The sequence below is a fragment of the Podarcis pityusensis genome (genome assembly GCF_964106645.2).
Source record: "Podarcis pityusensis genome assembly, chromosome: 16".
Lineage (NCBI taxonomy): Eukaryota > Metazoa > Chordata > Lepidosauria > Squamata > Lacertidae > Podarcis > Podarcis pityusensis.
In genome coordinates, this window is record NC_138041.1 from 26,461,848 (window position 1) to 26,474,212 (window position 12,365).

Here is a 12,365-nt window from a genome sequence, read left to right on the forward strand (position 1 = left end):
TGGCCTTATTTTGAAGCTGGGCTGTGGGGTTGTTTTCCTTGAAATGTAGAATGGATGGCAAGTGGTTTTGAATGCTTTGCTCGCTTATTTTGCAGAAATGCAAGACCTTGTAAAAATGCCTGGTGTCTAATAACTGAGAAGAACAAGTATTCAGGATGAAGACCAGCAAGGTCTACAAGCTCGTCATTCACAAGAAAGGCTTTGGAAGCAGCGGTCAGTAGCCATGGAGGTGGTGGAAATGCCCTCAGGGCTCTTTGTGTAAAAAGTGCAATAGAATAATCTCTATTGAAATAAATTCTTTGCTATCTGGAAATGCTGCAGGTACTTCTAAATAGTAAAACAGCCTTACAGATTAACCCCACCTCCCTAATTTCTTCCCCCTTTCAGATGATGAGCTTGTGGTGAACCCCAAAGTATTTCTTCAGATCAAGCTGGGAGACATTGTGGAAATTGCACACCCTAATGATGAATACAGGTGAATCCTTTTGTATTTGGGCTTTTGCATGCAGCAATTTGGGGGCATGATGCAGGAAAAGGGGCCATCTTTGCAGACTCCGCCAAATGGTTGGCAGCTTTGAGGTAGGTTTGATGAAGGCCTCTAGCTTGACAAAACTAAAGTTGACATTTGTGAAGGAGTACCGCATGTGTACCGCATGTACAGTGGTACCTCCGGTTGTGAACGGGATCTGTTTCAGAGGTCTGGCCGGATCCCGAGGTTTTCACAACCCGAGGGTCACTGTTCTGTGCATGCATGTGGCGAAACCTGGTCTGATACTTCCGGGTTTGCCGCTTTCGTAACGTGAAGTTTACGTAACCAGAGGGTTACGTAACCCTAGGTGCTACTGTATTTAGTTGGTTACAGATGCTGGCTGTTACCCTGCTGTGTTTGGCATTGAGGTAAGAAGCTCCAACTCGATGGGGCAGGATGGTATGTTAGCTATTACTCCAAGATTACTAGGACACATTCAGCTAGACAATACATATTAGAATTAGTCTTAACGTCTTTCCACCTCTTGGTCATGTCTTTCACTATACAGTGAAGTATTTGAATGTTGATCTATGTCTCTTGCTGGCTCAATGGGAAACTTGTACTTGGAGGGGGGTTGTTTTGTGTGACCACCTTTAGCTGTTGTTGCTGTATGTTTTTAATATTTGTTTATTATGTAAGTTGCCTTGATGCCTTTGTGTAGAAGGTAATATATAAAGTTATTCTATATTTTTTAAAGTTATGCTGTGCTTTGTAAGTGCACAGAAGACATCATGCACCAGTTCCTTTAAACTCCTGACCACTAGAGGTTCTGGCTTCATAAAGAACCTTGGCCACATCTCCTAAACCATGAAGGATAGAGTGTTGAAAGCATGGTCTTGCTTGGGTGGAGATTCATGTGGTTGGTTGTTGTTTTCCCTGGGAGGGATTTGACTGCTGCCCTACCTTGTGCAATAGAAGAATGTCCCACTTCTAATCCAGGAGTTTACCAGGCCTATGGAGACACAAGAGTGTTCAAGCCAGCCACCTTGTGGTTTTGGCATTCTTACTACTTCCTAGCCTCCTCCTCCCCAAATCAATTTAGCTTCTGGTTGCACAATGTGAATCTTGAATTAAAAGTGTAAGGGAGATGCTGATCTCTTGAAGCAGCTATGATGCCTTTCTTGGATGTCAGTGTGGTAGGGTTTAGGGGATACATTAGAACATCTCAGCTTCTTAGAGTATGTTGTAGAGGCCCAATTCATGCAGCTGTTTATCTGTCTTGTGTTCCAGCCCTTTGCTCCTGCAAGTGAAGTCACTTAAGGAGGATTTACAGAAAGGTAGGGATTTTCTGATCTTTATTTGGGTGCACCTTAATGAGTGCAGTATAATCAGCCAATAGTGTTGTCTGCTGTCAAACAGCTCTCCATCTAGGGAGTGACAAGATCTCTGTGAGATCCAACATGAAGTCTTTGCTGAGGTAACTCAGTTGGAAGCCACCTTCTCTCAATCACCTAGGATTTCCTTCTTTTCGCAGAAACCATAAGTGTAGATCAGACTGTGGCACAGGTGTTCCGACTGAGACCCTACCAGGATGTCCATGTGAACGTTGTTGACCCAAAGGTATTTGTGGCACTGCACCCTTTGCCCTGGGGCATTTCCACCTGGTCTGATTTCTAAGCATGTGGGGATTGTCTCCCAGCCCAAGTTGCAAAAGCAGGTTAATCTGCTCTGTGGAGGCATTGAAAAACTTTTGCAAAGTTGCATTCTGCTGGTGTTCAGCAATTCTAGCAGGAGAGTAGCAGATCTCGGACTATGGCTGTATACTCCTTGCTGTAGGGCAGCCTGCCTTAGATGGATGCCTTTACATGCTCTGAGTACTTTAACAAGCTGTCTACTCAATTACAGGTGGTTTACATAAAATATGATCCAAAATATAAACAGACTATACAAATAGCAGGCATAATAAAGTCATCAAAATACAGTCAAAACTAACTGTTTTAAAAACTAGTATACCTAAGCTTAGCAGTTCTGCAATGGGGATTATTTATGCAGGTGTTTATCTGTCATAAAGCTTATTTTCTTTCATTATTTTTTTTTGTAAACTGCTTTGAGGTTGTTGGAGTTTTTTAATCAAGCGCTGTATAATAAATTTTCTGAAATAAATAATAATAAATAATTTTTTTGTCAAGAAATGAAAAGTTCTCTTCAGCTAAGTGGGGAGATCAGGGGAGCTTGTGCTTGTAATCAGGAGCCTACAGATTTCAGCGCCAGGCCTCCACAGGAGCAGAATGGGGCTCTCAAACACCTAAGCCATCAAGCTTCTCTGCTCCCCTCCTCTTTAGGAAGTGACCCTTGACCTGGTGGAGCTGACGTTCAAGGATCAGTACATCGGGCGTGGGGACATGTGGCGACTGAAGAAGAGTTTGGTGAGGGCCCTGCGTCTGATCTGGGAGGGAAAGTGCTCTTTGTTCATTCTCAGATTGTGATGGACTCGACTTGGGGATCTGAGGCTGCTCCTCTGTGCATAAACTGGACAAATACAGTGGTGCCTCGCAAGACGAAAAGAATCCGTTCCGCGAGTCTCTTCGTCTTGCGGTTTTTTCGTCTTGCGAAGCAAGCCCATTAGCGGATTAGCGCTATTAGCGGCTTAGCGGGCTTAGCGGATCAGCTGATAAGCGGCTTAGTGGCTTAACGGATCAGCTGTTAAGCGGCTTAGCGGATCAGCTGATAAGCGGCTTAGCGATCAGCTGTTAAGCGGCTTAGCTTAGCGGATCAGCTGATAAGCGGCTTAGCGGCTTGGGGAAAAGGGGGGGAAAAGGAAAAAAAACCCCGTAGGAACTCGCAAGACATTTTCGTCTTGCGAAGCAAGCCCATAGGAAATTCGTTTTGCGAAGCACCTCCAAAACGGAAAACCCTTTCGTCTAGCGGGTTTTCCGTCTTGCGAGGCATTCGTCTTGCGGGGCACCACTGTACTGACATTCAAATTTGTTACAGGACTGGGGCAATGGGAGACAACTGTGAGGGTCAAATGGGGTGGGGAATACGGCCCCCTGAGTTCTTTGTCTGGCCCTCAGAACCCCACCCTAGCCACACCACTTTCCCAAGCTGCACACTTCACCAGCCCTGCCTGGCTTGAATGTGCCATTGAACTGTTATAATGTGCCTTCCTTGCCTACATGGAGAGGGATGTGGGTGTAGAAACCTCCGGATTTGGCATGGCAGAAATGTGGCCTGCTGTACGAATGAGAGAATCGCAACTACTGCTCTGCCTACTTTTGTATTTGGCCCCACTCTACTCCCAATCACTGGCATGTACCCCTCAGGCAGTAAAAGGTTCTCACCACTAGTGTAGAACATGGGATATTTTTTGGTCAGGGTCTGAGAGTATGGCAAAGAGAGGTGGGTTCTGGGCTGAAATAAGACGTGGTAGGAATAGAGGGCAAGCAGATGAGGCGATAGCAGATGAGAGCTTCTGGGCCTTTCATAAGCATGTTTACAAATGCAGCCATGAGTGCTAAAAACCAGTTCCACCCCCCTCTCAGATGTGCTCAGGGGTAAGAGGTATGAAGAACAGTTGTCTCCTGCAGATTCACACTGCCTTGAGTTCTCATTCCCCCTCTTTTTCTCTTTTAAACCAAATGCCTGCTAGGTTGGCACATGTGCCTATGTCACTCAGAAGGTGGAATTTGCAGGTATTCGGTGAGTATCCAGCCACACCCCACACATACCCTTTGCTCCCTCTCCACATCTCTCTCTCGCTCTCTTGGAAGTGCTTTCTTTAGAAATCTGACTGTGCAGGCAATGGTTATGTTGCCCCCAAAGTAATAACACAGAACCGTAGAATTCTAGAGTTCAAAGGGACTTCTGGAGGTCCTCTGTCCCAACTCCCTGCTTGGTGCAGGAGCCTTGCAAATACAGCATGTGCGGGGAACTTTTGGTCCTCCAGATGTTGTTGAACTACAATTCCCATCAGCCCCAGCAAGTGACGACAGAGGACCTCCAACATCTCTTCCAGCTCTAGAATTTTGTGGTTCCAGTTTTGAGGTTTTAATAATAAGCAGCGCCGTTTGTATGCACCAGATAAATTGATTAATTGAAATTGAAATAATTGAAATATTTTATTGTCACTTGTACAACTTGTATACAGTGAGATTACACGAGCACCCCCCACTCAGCTCTCTTAGTCTTAATTCCCCTTGTTTACTGATGCACACCCACCAAACCTGAAAGTCAGTTGCCCTGTTGTTATCTTTTCATTCAGCAGCCTAACAGCCCGCAGATAGAAGCTGTTCTTTACCCTGTTGGTGTGACTAATCATGCTTCTATGTCTTCTGCTTTAATCAGGCTGATGATACCATCAAGTTAAACATTGAGTTGCAGCTCTAGTAATAGTATTTTGGAAATCAATGCAAACATGCCCTTGAGGAGCTCTTGAGACTCATGCATGTTCCAGGAAGTTTTTAGTGTTTGATGTTCTATTGTGTTTTTACTGTTTTTTGTTGGGAGCTGCCCAGAGTGGCTGGGGCAACCCCGTCAGATGGGTGGCATATAAATAACTTATGATGATGTTGATGCACCTAAAAGGGCATTTCCTTTTTTGTTAACCCAAAGCCCAGGGACAGGGGTTAGTCCTGGCGCTGTCCCCTCCCGCCAATACAGCCCAGCCGGTAGCAACCCCAGTTTTCATGTCCACTGTTTCGGAATGTGATAACGGATTCTCTTTGGCTTGCTTCTAGGGCTCAAGCAGGTGAACTTTGGGTCAAAAGTGAGAAGGTCACGTGTGGCTACATCAGTGAAGACACCCGGGTAGGCCTCTTTATTCCCCACCCCAGAGTTTTCTCTCTCCCCATTTCAAGCGTTTGTTCTACACTATCAAGCAGCAGCCAGAGCAGTAGTTTTTACTGTTTGTGTGTCTCTTGCAGGTTGTCTTCCGCTCAACCTCCGCCATGGTATATATCTTCATCCAGATGAGCTGTGAAATGTGGGATTTTGACATCTACGGTATGGAGAAACAGGAGCCTTCCTGGAAATCTGCCTGTCCCATACCTACTGTTAGCACTGTGCCTCCATGAGAGCTCATCCCACTCCCACATGGCTTGTTCTAACCTTGATTCGGTCGACAAGCAATGAGTTGTCCCTTGTGACTGGTCAACCATGGTTTGTTACTGCAAACCTTGGTTTGTTTTCCAGTTGCCTTGTGACACAGGCATCTTGGGTGGGTGTGTCCAAACAACTCTTGTGGTTTGTGAGGCTGAGCTCCATTTGCTCTGATGAACCGGCTTCCACTGCAAGTACGGCCCCTCCCCTGTTGAGCAAACACCTGGTGGGAGGAGCGCGGGTTGCAGTATCAATGCTCCTTTGAACAGAAATCACTCTTAGTCTCTCTCTTCCCCCCTCCCCCCGTTTTATTACTCTTCCCTTTGCAGGGGACCTTTACTTTGAGAAAGCTGTGAATGGTTTCCTCGCTGATCTCTTCACCAAGTGGAAGGTAACTTTCTGTGTCTTCGGCTGTAGCAATGGAATAAAGGTGTGCTTTTTACTTTGTGACCTTGGCTCATATTCAGGCCCACTTGCAACTGGGGTAAGGAGGTGTTCCTTACCCTCAATAGATATTTGAGCTTCCCCAAATGTAGATACAGTGGTGCCCCGCAAGACGAATGCCTCACAAGACGAAAAACTCGCTAGACGAAAGAGTTTTCCGTTTTTTGAGTCGTTCCGCAAGACGAATTTCCCTATGGGCTTGCTTCGCAAGACGAAACGTCTTGCGAGTTCTTGCGAGTTTGTTTCCTTTTTCTTAAAGCCGCTAAGCCGTTAATAGCCGCTAAGCCGTTAATAGCCGCTAAGCCGCTAATAGCCATGCTTCGCAAGACGAAGAGACTCGCGGAACGGATTAATTTCGTCTTGCGAGGCACCACTGTAAAACATAACCCAGATAGGAGGTTCCTTGGTGGAAGTTGCTGCCTGGTTATGGGACAATTGGATCCAAAGGAGGGAGGGAAAAGGAACCTGGGGAGTCCACAGGATGCTGTAATGCAGGAAACTCCAATGTGAAGATTACCTAGACATGATATACTCCCAGCTCCCATCAGCTGCAGTCAATGACTAAGCATGATGGGAGTTGTAGTCCCCTATCATCTGGGTGGCTTCAGGTTGGCAACCTCAGCTTGCAGGACCTTGGAGGTACGTAGCATAGCAAATTATGTTTGCCCACTTGCTTAATTTTTTTTAATGGAGAATTGTAGCAGTTCTTCCAAAGAGACTTTGGATAAGTGACTTTCAAGTAAACGAAGAGCCATAACATTAGAAGGTAAAGAGAAGTCCAGTCCTGTCTTGACATTTGTCAGGTTTCTGAATAGATACTGAATAGACTGAGTTTTTATTGCATGTTCATTGCTGGATTTCCTCTGTAAAGCAAATATTAAATAGCCTCATTTAGTGGCTGTAATGCTTTTACATTTTTCAGGCATGAGATGAGGGTTGCCTTCCATTCAGCTTTCTAGAGAAGAAGCTGTAATTGTTGTTTGGGGGCGAGAGTTGTCCTCTGTGTGCTTGGAAATGCCCTTCCCCTGGTAACATTCTCCTCAAAAAGTTATTCATAAAGCCTTAGGTTATGTCAGGAGGTGTTCGACATGGTATCCTCATGGTTAGGTCATTCTTCATTGAGACCAAGACCGAAGCAGCATCACCATTGATTGAAGCAGCTGTTTGTGTGTATGTGTATGTGCATGTGCATGCAAGGGGGTCCCATGAGGGCTGTGACTGAGGCTTTGTGCAGAACATTCACCTCCTCCCTTTCCTCTTGGTCAGGAGAAGAACTGCAGCCATGAAGTGACTGTGGTCCTGTTTTCTAGAACGTTCTATGATGCAAAATCCTTGAGTGAGTAGCTACAAGATAAATGTTTCTCTTCCTCCTTGCTTGTAAGGGTACTGACATCTTCCTGCCTCTGTTTCTCTCTGGAACTTCCCTCTGTGTCTCCCACGCCCTCCGAGCTTTGAGCTGTTGCCTCAGTCACTACTCTGCGTAGAGGAAAGGGATGGTTGCCCTTGGTGGGTGTCTAGGGCAAGTGCTTTTGCAAGGAGTTGTATTACCGTACTTTTCCGTGTATAAGACGCCCCCATGTATAAGACACCCCCTATTTTGAGGGACTCACATTTAAGAAAATGTGGGGATATGGCTCAGATTTGTTGAGCTTTTTTTAGGGGGGGTTGTCGAAAATCCGCCTCTCGTTTGTCCCTTCGCTGGCAGAAGCTGCCAATCGCCTGCCCAATTGCCACAGCGTCAGCCAATCAACACCAGCCCTTGACACAGTAACCAATAACACACCCAATAGCCACTGACAGCAACCAATCAAAAGTCCACCCTATTCACTATCCATGTATAAGATGACCCCCACTTTTTAGCATAATTTTAAAATGAAAAAAACTAGTCTTACACATGGAAAAGTACAGTACTTTGAATATTGCTGATCTGCAGAGAGGGGGGCTTGGGACAGATGCCTTTTGGGTGCTTCAGGGATGGTCTTTACATCTTGCTGCTGTCTCTTGTAGATGAATTTCCAGAGACACAGCGTGCCTCGATTCAGCAAGATCATGAAGGAAGATTCTATGAAGATTTTTACAAGTAGGTTTCCCATTTGGTCCTTCCATTGAGTATCTGTGGTCCATTTCCAGTCGTGTGTGTGTGTGTGTGTGTGTGTGAGAGAGAGAGAGAGAGAGAGAGAGAGAGAGAGATGCACAAACACATACATATCACCCCTCATAATTGATCTAGTAACCTATATGGGGAAAACATGGCAGTTGCTAAAGAACTGGAAGAATTCCATTCCTTTTCAACAATTGTTTTTTCTAAGCTAAAACCTGATGAGTTTACGTTTATGCAGGGAGTAACTGTTATCTCTTACTCTACGGTATCCCAGAAATTTTGTAAGTGTCCTAAGAAATCTGTATTTTGCAACTAAAATGTTCAATTTGGAAACTGACAGTTGGCTACAAAATAGACCACTTTTGTAGTATTTTGGAGAGCGAGGAGGATATAGATTGGGGGTCCTTGAGGGACAGCAAAAGCTCCATGACTGAAAGTTTTTGCTGAAATGTTTCTTAAATTTTAGTAGAAACTGCAGGTGCTTGGGTTTTTGTGCCTCATAACCTTGAGGACTAGTAACTTGCTGCTATCCTGGGGAATTTCCCCTGTACTGCAAGATGCTAAATTCATGTTTGCAGATGTCTTTAATGTTTGGGTTATATGTTAATACCTTGAGAAGCAGCATTTGGATAAGTCCCCTCCAGAAAGTCCATTTTCCTAACTCGTAAGCTCCCACAGGGAGGAGAGGGCTATCGATGGTTATTTGCCATGATGGCTGTGTTTCTGAGTACCAGTCACTGGAATCCACAGGCAGGGAGAGGGCTGGATTAGGTGGGCCATTGACCTAATCCAGCAGGCTCTCCTTGCTCCCTTCCCTTTCCATCCTTAAGTCCTTACATTATCTGTAAGGATTGTGCTGGTTCAGTTTCTCTCCTACTCAGTCCCAGCGCTTCCTTACAGGGTGGTGGTTCAGAACGAAAGACGAGAGGAGTGGACATCATTGCTTGTGACCATTAAGAAACTCTTCATCCAGTATCCTATCCTGGTGCGTTTGGAGCAGGCAGGTGGGGCATTCTTACTATTTTTACTATATTATTCCTGATGGTTATTATTAGAATTTCAAAAAAGGTAGTATTCTAGATCTGGCTTTACAGTGGTGCCTCGCAAGACGAAATTAATCCGTTCCGCGAGTGTCTTCGTCTAGCGGTTTTTTCGTCTTGCGAAGCAACCCTATTAGCGGCTTAGCGGCTATTAGCGCTATTAGCGGTTTAGCGGCTATTAAAGGCTTATCGGTTTAGCGGATTAGCTGCTAAAAGGCTATTAAAGGCTTAGCGGCTTAGATAAAGGGGGGGGGAAGCGGAAAAAAAAATCTCAAGACTCGCAAGACATTTTCGTCTTGCGAAGCGAGCCCATAGGGAAATTCGTCCTGCGAAGCAACTCAAAAACGGAAAACCCTTTTGTCTAGCGGGTTTTCCGTCTTGCGAGGCATTCGTCTTGTGGGGCACCACTGTACTCAGAGTAATGAAAATGCTCTTGGAACTTGTCACAAGGCAGCCTTCCCCAAACTTTGGGCTCTCCAGATATTGTGAACTGCAATTTCCATCAGCCCCAGCCACCACAGAGATGCTTTTATCAGCCGTAGCAAAATACGGCCATGCTGTCTTGGGCTGATGGGAGCTGTAGTCCAAAGGCCGCAATAGACCCTGAGGGGGCCAGATAGGTCTGCAGCATGCACCATTTTTTTTTTTATTCTTCTACTGTACATTGACATGGTCATTCAATTTTGTGGTTTTAAAACTGTGTCTGTACTTGACTAGCTGCTCTAGGAAAATGAATGCTGAAAGGTAGGGTGGAAAGGGAGAGCTGGAAAGCTCCCCCCCCAACTTGAACTGCTTTGATTTTCATATGTTTATTTTTTTGATTTAAATATTTATAAATTGCACTTGGGTGTAAAATATCACAAGGTGGCGTGCGACCTAAAAAACCCTGGTGAAAGCAGTTATAAAATATCAAAACACTCCAGCAAAAGCTGGGATTAGACAAATCCCTTCCGGTGCCGAAAGGAGCATGGCTGTCTGAATATCAGCTGTTGAGAATCACTGCTGGGAAGAGCACTGCTGCTGCTGCTGCTGCTGCTGCTGCTGCTGCTGCTGCTGCTGCTGTGCTTATGGACTTCCCAGAAGAGTCATCTGGTCTTCCGCAGTGAGAACAGGATGCTAGACTATATGGGCCCCCTGTTCCAGCTCTCCTTACGCTCCTCATTCATCAGGCAAATAAATAATAAAAATGGGCTTCAAATATTATAGCTGAAATATGACGATCTCTTTCTCCTTTTCTCCTTTCTCCTTTGTAATTGACCCTCTAGAGGGCTTTCCTCCAGGGTGCAATTCCACCTCCGCTCAAGGAAATTATTTGGAAGCCATAAACCTCTCCTTCAATGGTGAGTAGAGGGAAAAACATCTTGTACCACTCTAGCATGAAGGAGCTGTCCGTACACAGGCAGTGACCTGGCTCCTCCTCACACAAATGTCATCTGTTCTTACAGGATAGATTGGATTGGAAAGGCCAGTAACTAGCACAGTTCTGACTTAGGGGATAATTCAGTGGCATTCAAAGTTTCTGTCTTCAGGGGGATTTCTACCTTGTTGATTTATCTGCCAAGAAACCTCTGAGCATTTGGAATGGAATTCCTTCATGCTGCTGAGGACTCTTGTTTTATTTCTAGTGCACATGCTCTGTGACTGTGGGATGCTAGCCTAGCCTGGTGGGTTGTGAACTGAGAGTGACCAATAGGAGGCACCCAGTACTTACCTGAATCTATACCAGCCTTCCCCAATCTTGTGCCCTCTGGGCTACAGCTTTCATCAGCCCCAGCTAGCGTTGCAACTTTGCCTGTGTCTCACAAAGAGCCCCCAATCCTCTTCTGTACATAAACACACAAACACACACACACACACACACACACACTTTTTTGGGTTGGTGGTGAATGACCTTGGAAATGCAGGAGGGGATTTTTTGACCCACCTCTAGTATAACTGTTGAGGGTCTTCATTAGTGAAACCAGCAGATTCTTGACTCCAACGGATTGAATATCCAGTTCAGGACTTTTTAACTGTCTCAAACAAGTTTCTGTAAGCTGGTGAACTGCACGTTGTTGTTGTTGACCTGCCTTCACCCTAAGGCCTCAATTAAAACTTAATATTAAAAAAAAGAACCAGTTTAAAGCACCTTACAAAGTTTACATCTGAACTTCTAGGAAGCTGTTGTTGATGAGAGCAAATTGTCCCTTGATAAGCATATTATGTGTAAAAGATTGAATGTCCTTTTGCTTCTGACTTTTCCTGCTTTTAGTGTTCGACAAGCATTACATCAATCGAAACTTTGACCGGACCGGGCAGATGTCCGTAGTCATCACGCCTGGCGTGGGAGTCTTCGAAGTGGACCGGCTCCTCATGATCTTGACCAAGCAGCGCATGATAGATAATGGTAAAGTGGTCTTAGCGGCAGGCGGTGGGAAAGGCTGTGTAATTCAGTGGCAAGAGTAGCCTCTTTGCAAGCAAAAACTCCCCTGGCGGCATTTTCCAGGGAGGACCGGGGAAGAAGAAAGACTCCTTGCCTGTAACCCTGGAGAGTGGCTCCCTGCTGATGTCCACCAGATGTGGGGCATCTGTGGGGGCCCTTCTCCAGATGTTGTTGGGCTCCAGTTCCCATCAGGCCCTGTAGCCAAGCATGGCCAGTGATAAGGGATGGTGATGAGAGCCGCAGTGCAGCAACATCTGGTTCGCCATTCCTGGGGACACTGAGCTGGATGGGCAAGCAGCCTGACTGCTGCATAAGGCATCTTCCTTTTGTGTTCTTTCTCACTTTAGAGCATCTCCAAAATGTAGAGATGACCTCCTTTTTTTAGGCGTAGCATTGAGAGTTGGGCCCTTTGGAAAACCAGATGGCGAAATCCTTTTGTTTAAGAAGCATCTTAAGTGATGGGTGACCAAGCGGGAAAGCTTTTCATTGCTGGTCTATGAGTGGCAAGGGGAGGGGCCAGATCCAAGCCCTCCCCTCTCTGCTGTGGACCTTCCTTGTCCAGCACCAGGACAGCACGTGGCTATTAACAAACTCATCTTCCTCACCCTGCTTTGCTTGCTTCTGTAGGGATTGGGGTGGACTTGGTGTGCATGGGAGAGCAGCCCCTCCACGCTGTGCCCCTCTTCAAGGTAAGGCCCGTGGGGTCGTATGCCTGTTTCCTTTCTTCCTCCTCCGTCTCTGCCGCACCTGCCTGCTAGCTGTTTCCCTCCTCCAGCTGATTCTTGTGCCAGA

The 12,365-nt window shown here is 45.8% G+C and overlaps 1 protein-coding gene across 5 annotated transcripts in view; it reads left to right on the top strand.

Annotated features, from left to right (window-relative positions):
• DEPDC5 (DEP domain containing 5, GATOR1 subcomplex subunit) overlaps positions 1-12,365 on the top strand; it is a 50,265-nt gene that overhangs the window by 749 nt on the left and 37,151 nt on the right. For 4 of the 5 annotated variants that reach the window (XM_080986160.1, XM_080986164.1, XM_080986163.1 and 1 more), the window contains exons 2-16: positions 96-213; positions 388-475; positions 1,760-1,806; positions 2,004-2,089; positions 2,812-2,895; positions 4,119-4,168; positions 5,206-5,275; positions 5,392-5,470; positions 5,896-5,957; positions 7,277-7,346; positions 8,018-8,090; positions 9,012-9,115; positions 10,417-10,491; positions 11,403-11,537; positions 12,201-12,262. In XM_080986160.1, the coding sequence (XP_080842286.1) occupies positions 156-213; positions 388-475; positions 1,760-1,806; positions 2,004-2,089; positions 2,812-2,895; positions 4,119-4,168; positions 5,206-5,275; positions 5,392-5,470; positions 5,896-5,957; positions 7,277-7,346; positions 8,018-8,090; positions 9,012-9,115; positions 10,417-10,491; positions 11,403-11,537; positions 12,201-12,262 (1,143 nt within the window). In that variant the 5' untranslated portion in view covers positions 96-155. Of the gene's footprint in view, positions 1-93; positions 214-387; positions 476-1,759; positions 1,807-2,003; positions 2,090-2,811; positions 2,896-4,118; positions 4,169-5,205; positions 5,276-5,391; positions 5,471-5,895; positions 5,958-7,276; positions 7,347-8,017; positions 8,091-9,011; positions 9,116-10,416; positions 10,492-11,402; positions 11,538-12,200; positions 12,263-12,365 lie in introns of all 5 variants that reach the window. The other variant, XM_080986161.1, reaches the window with a different exon arrangement.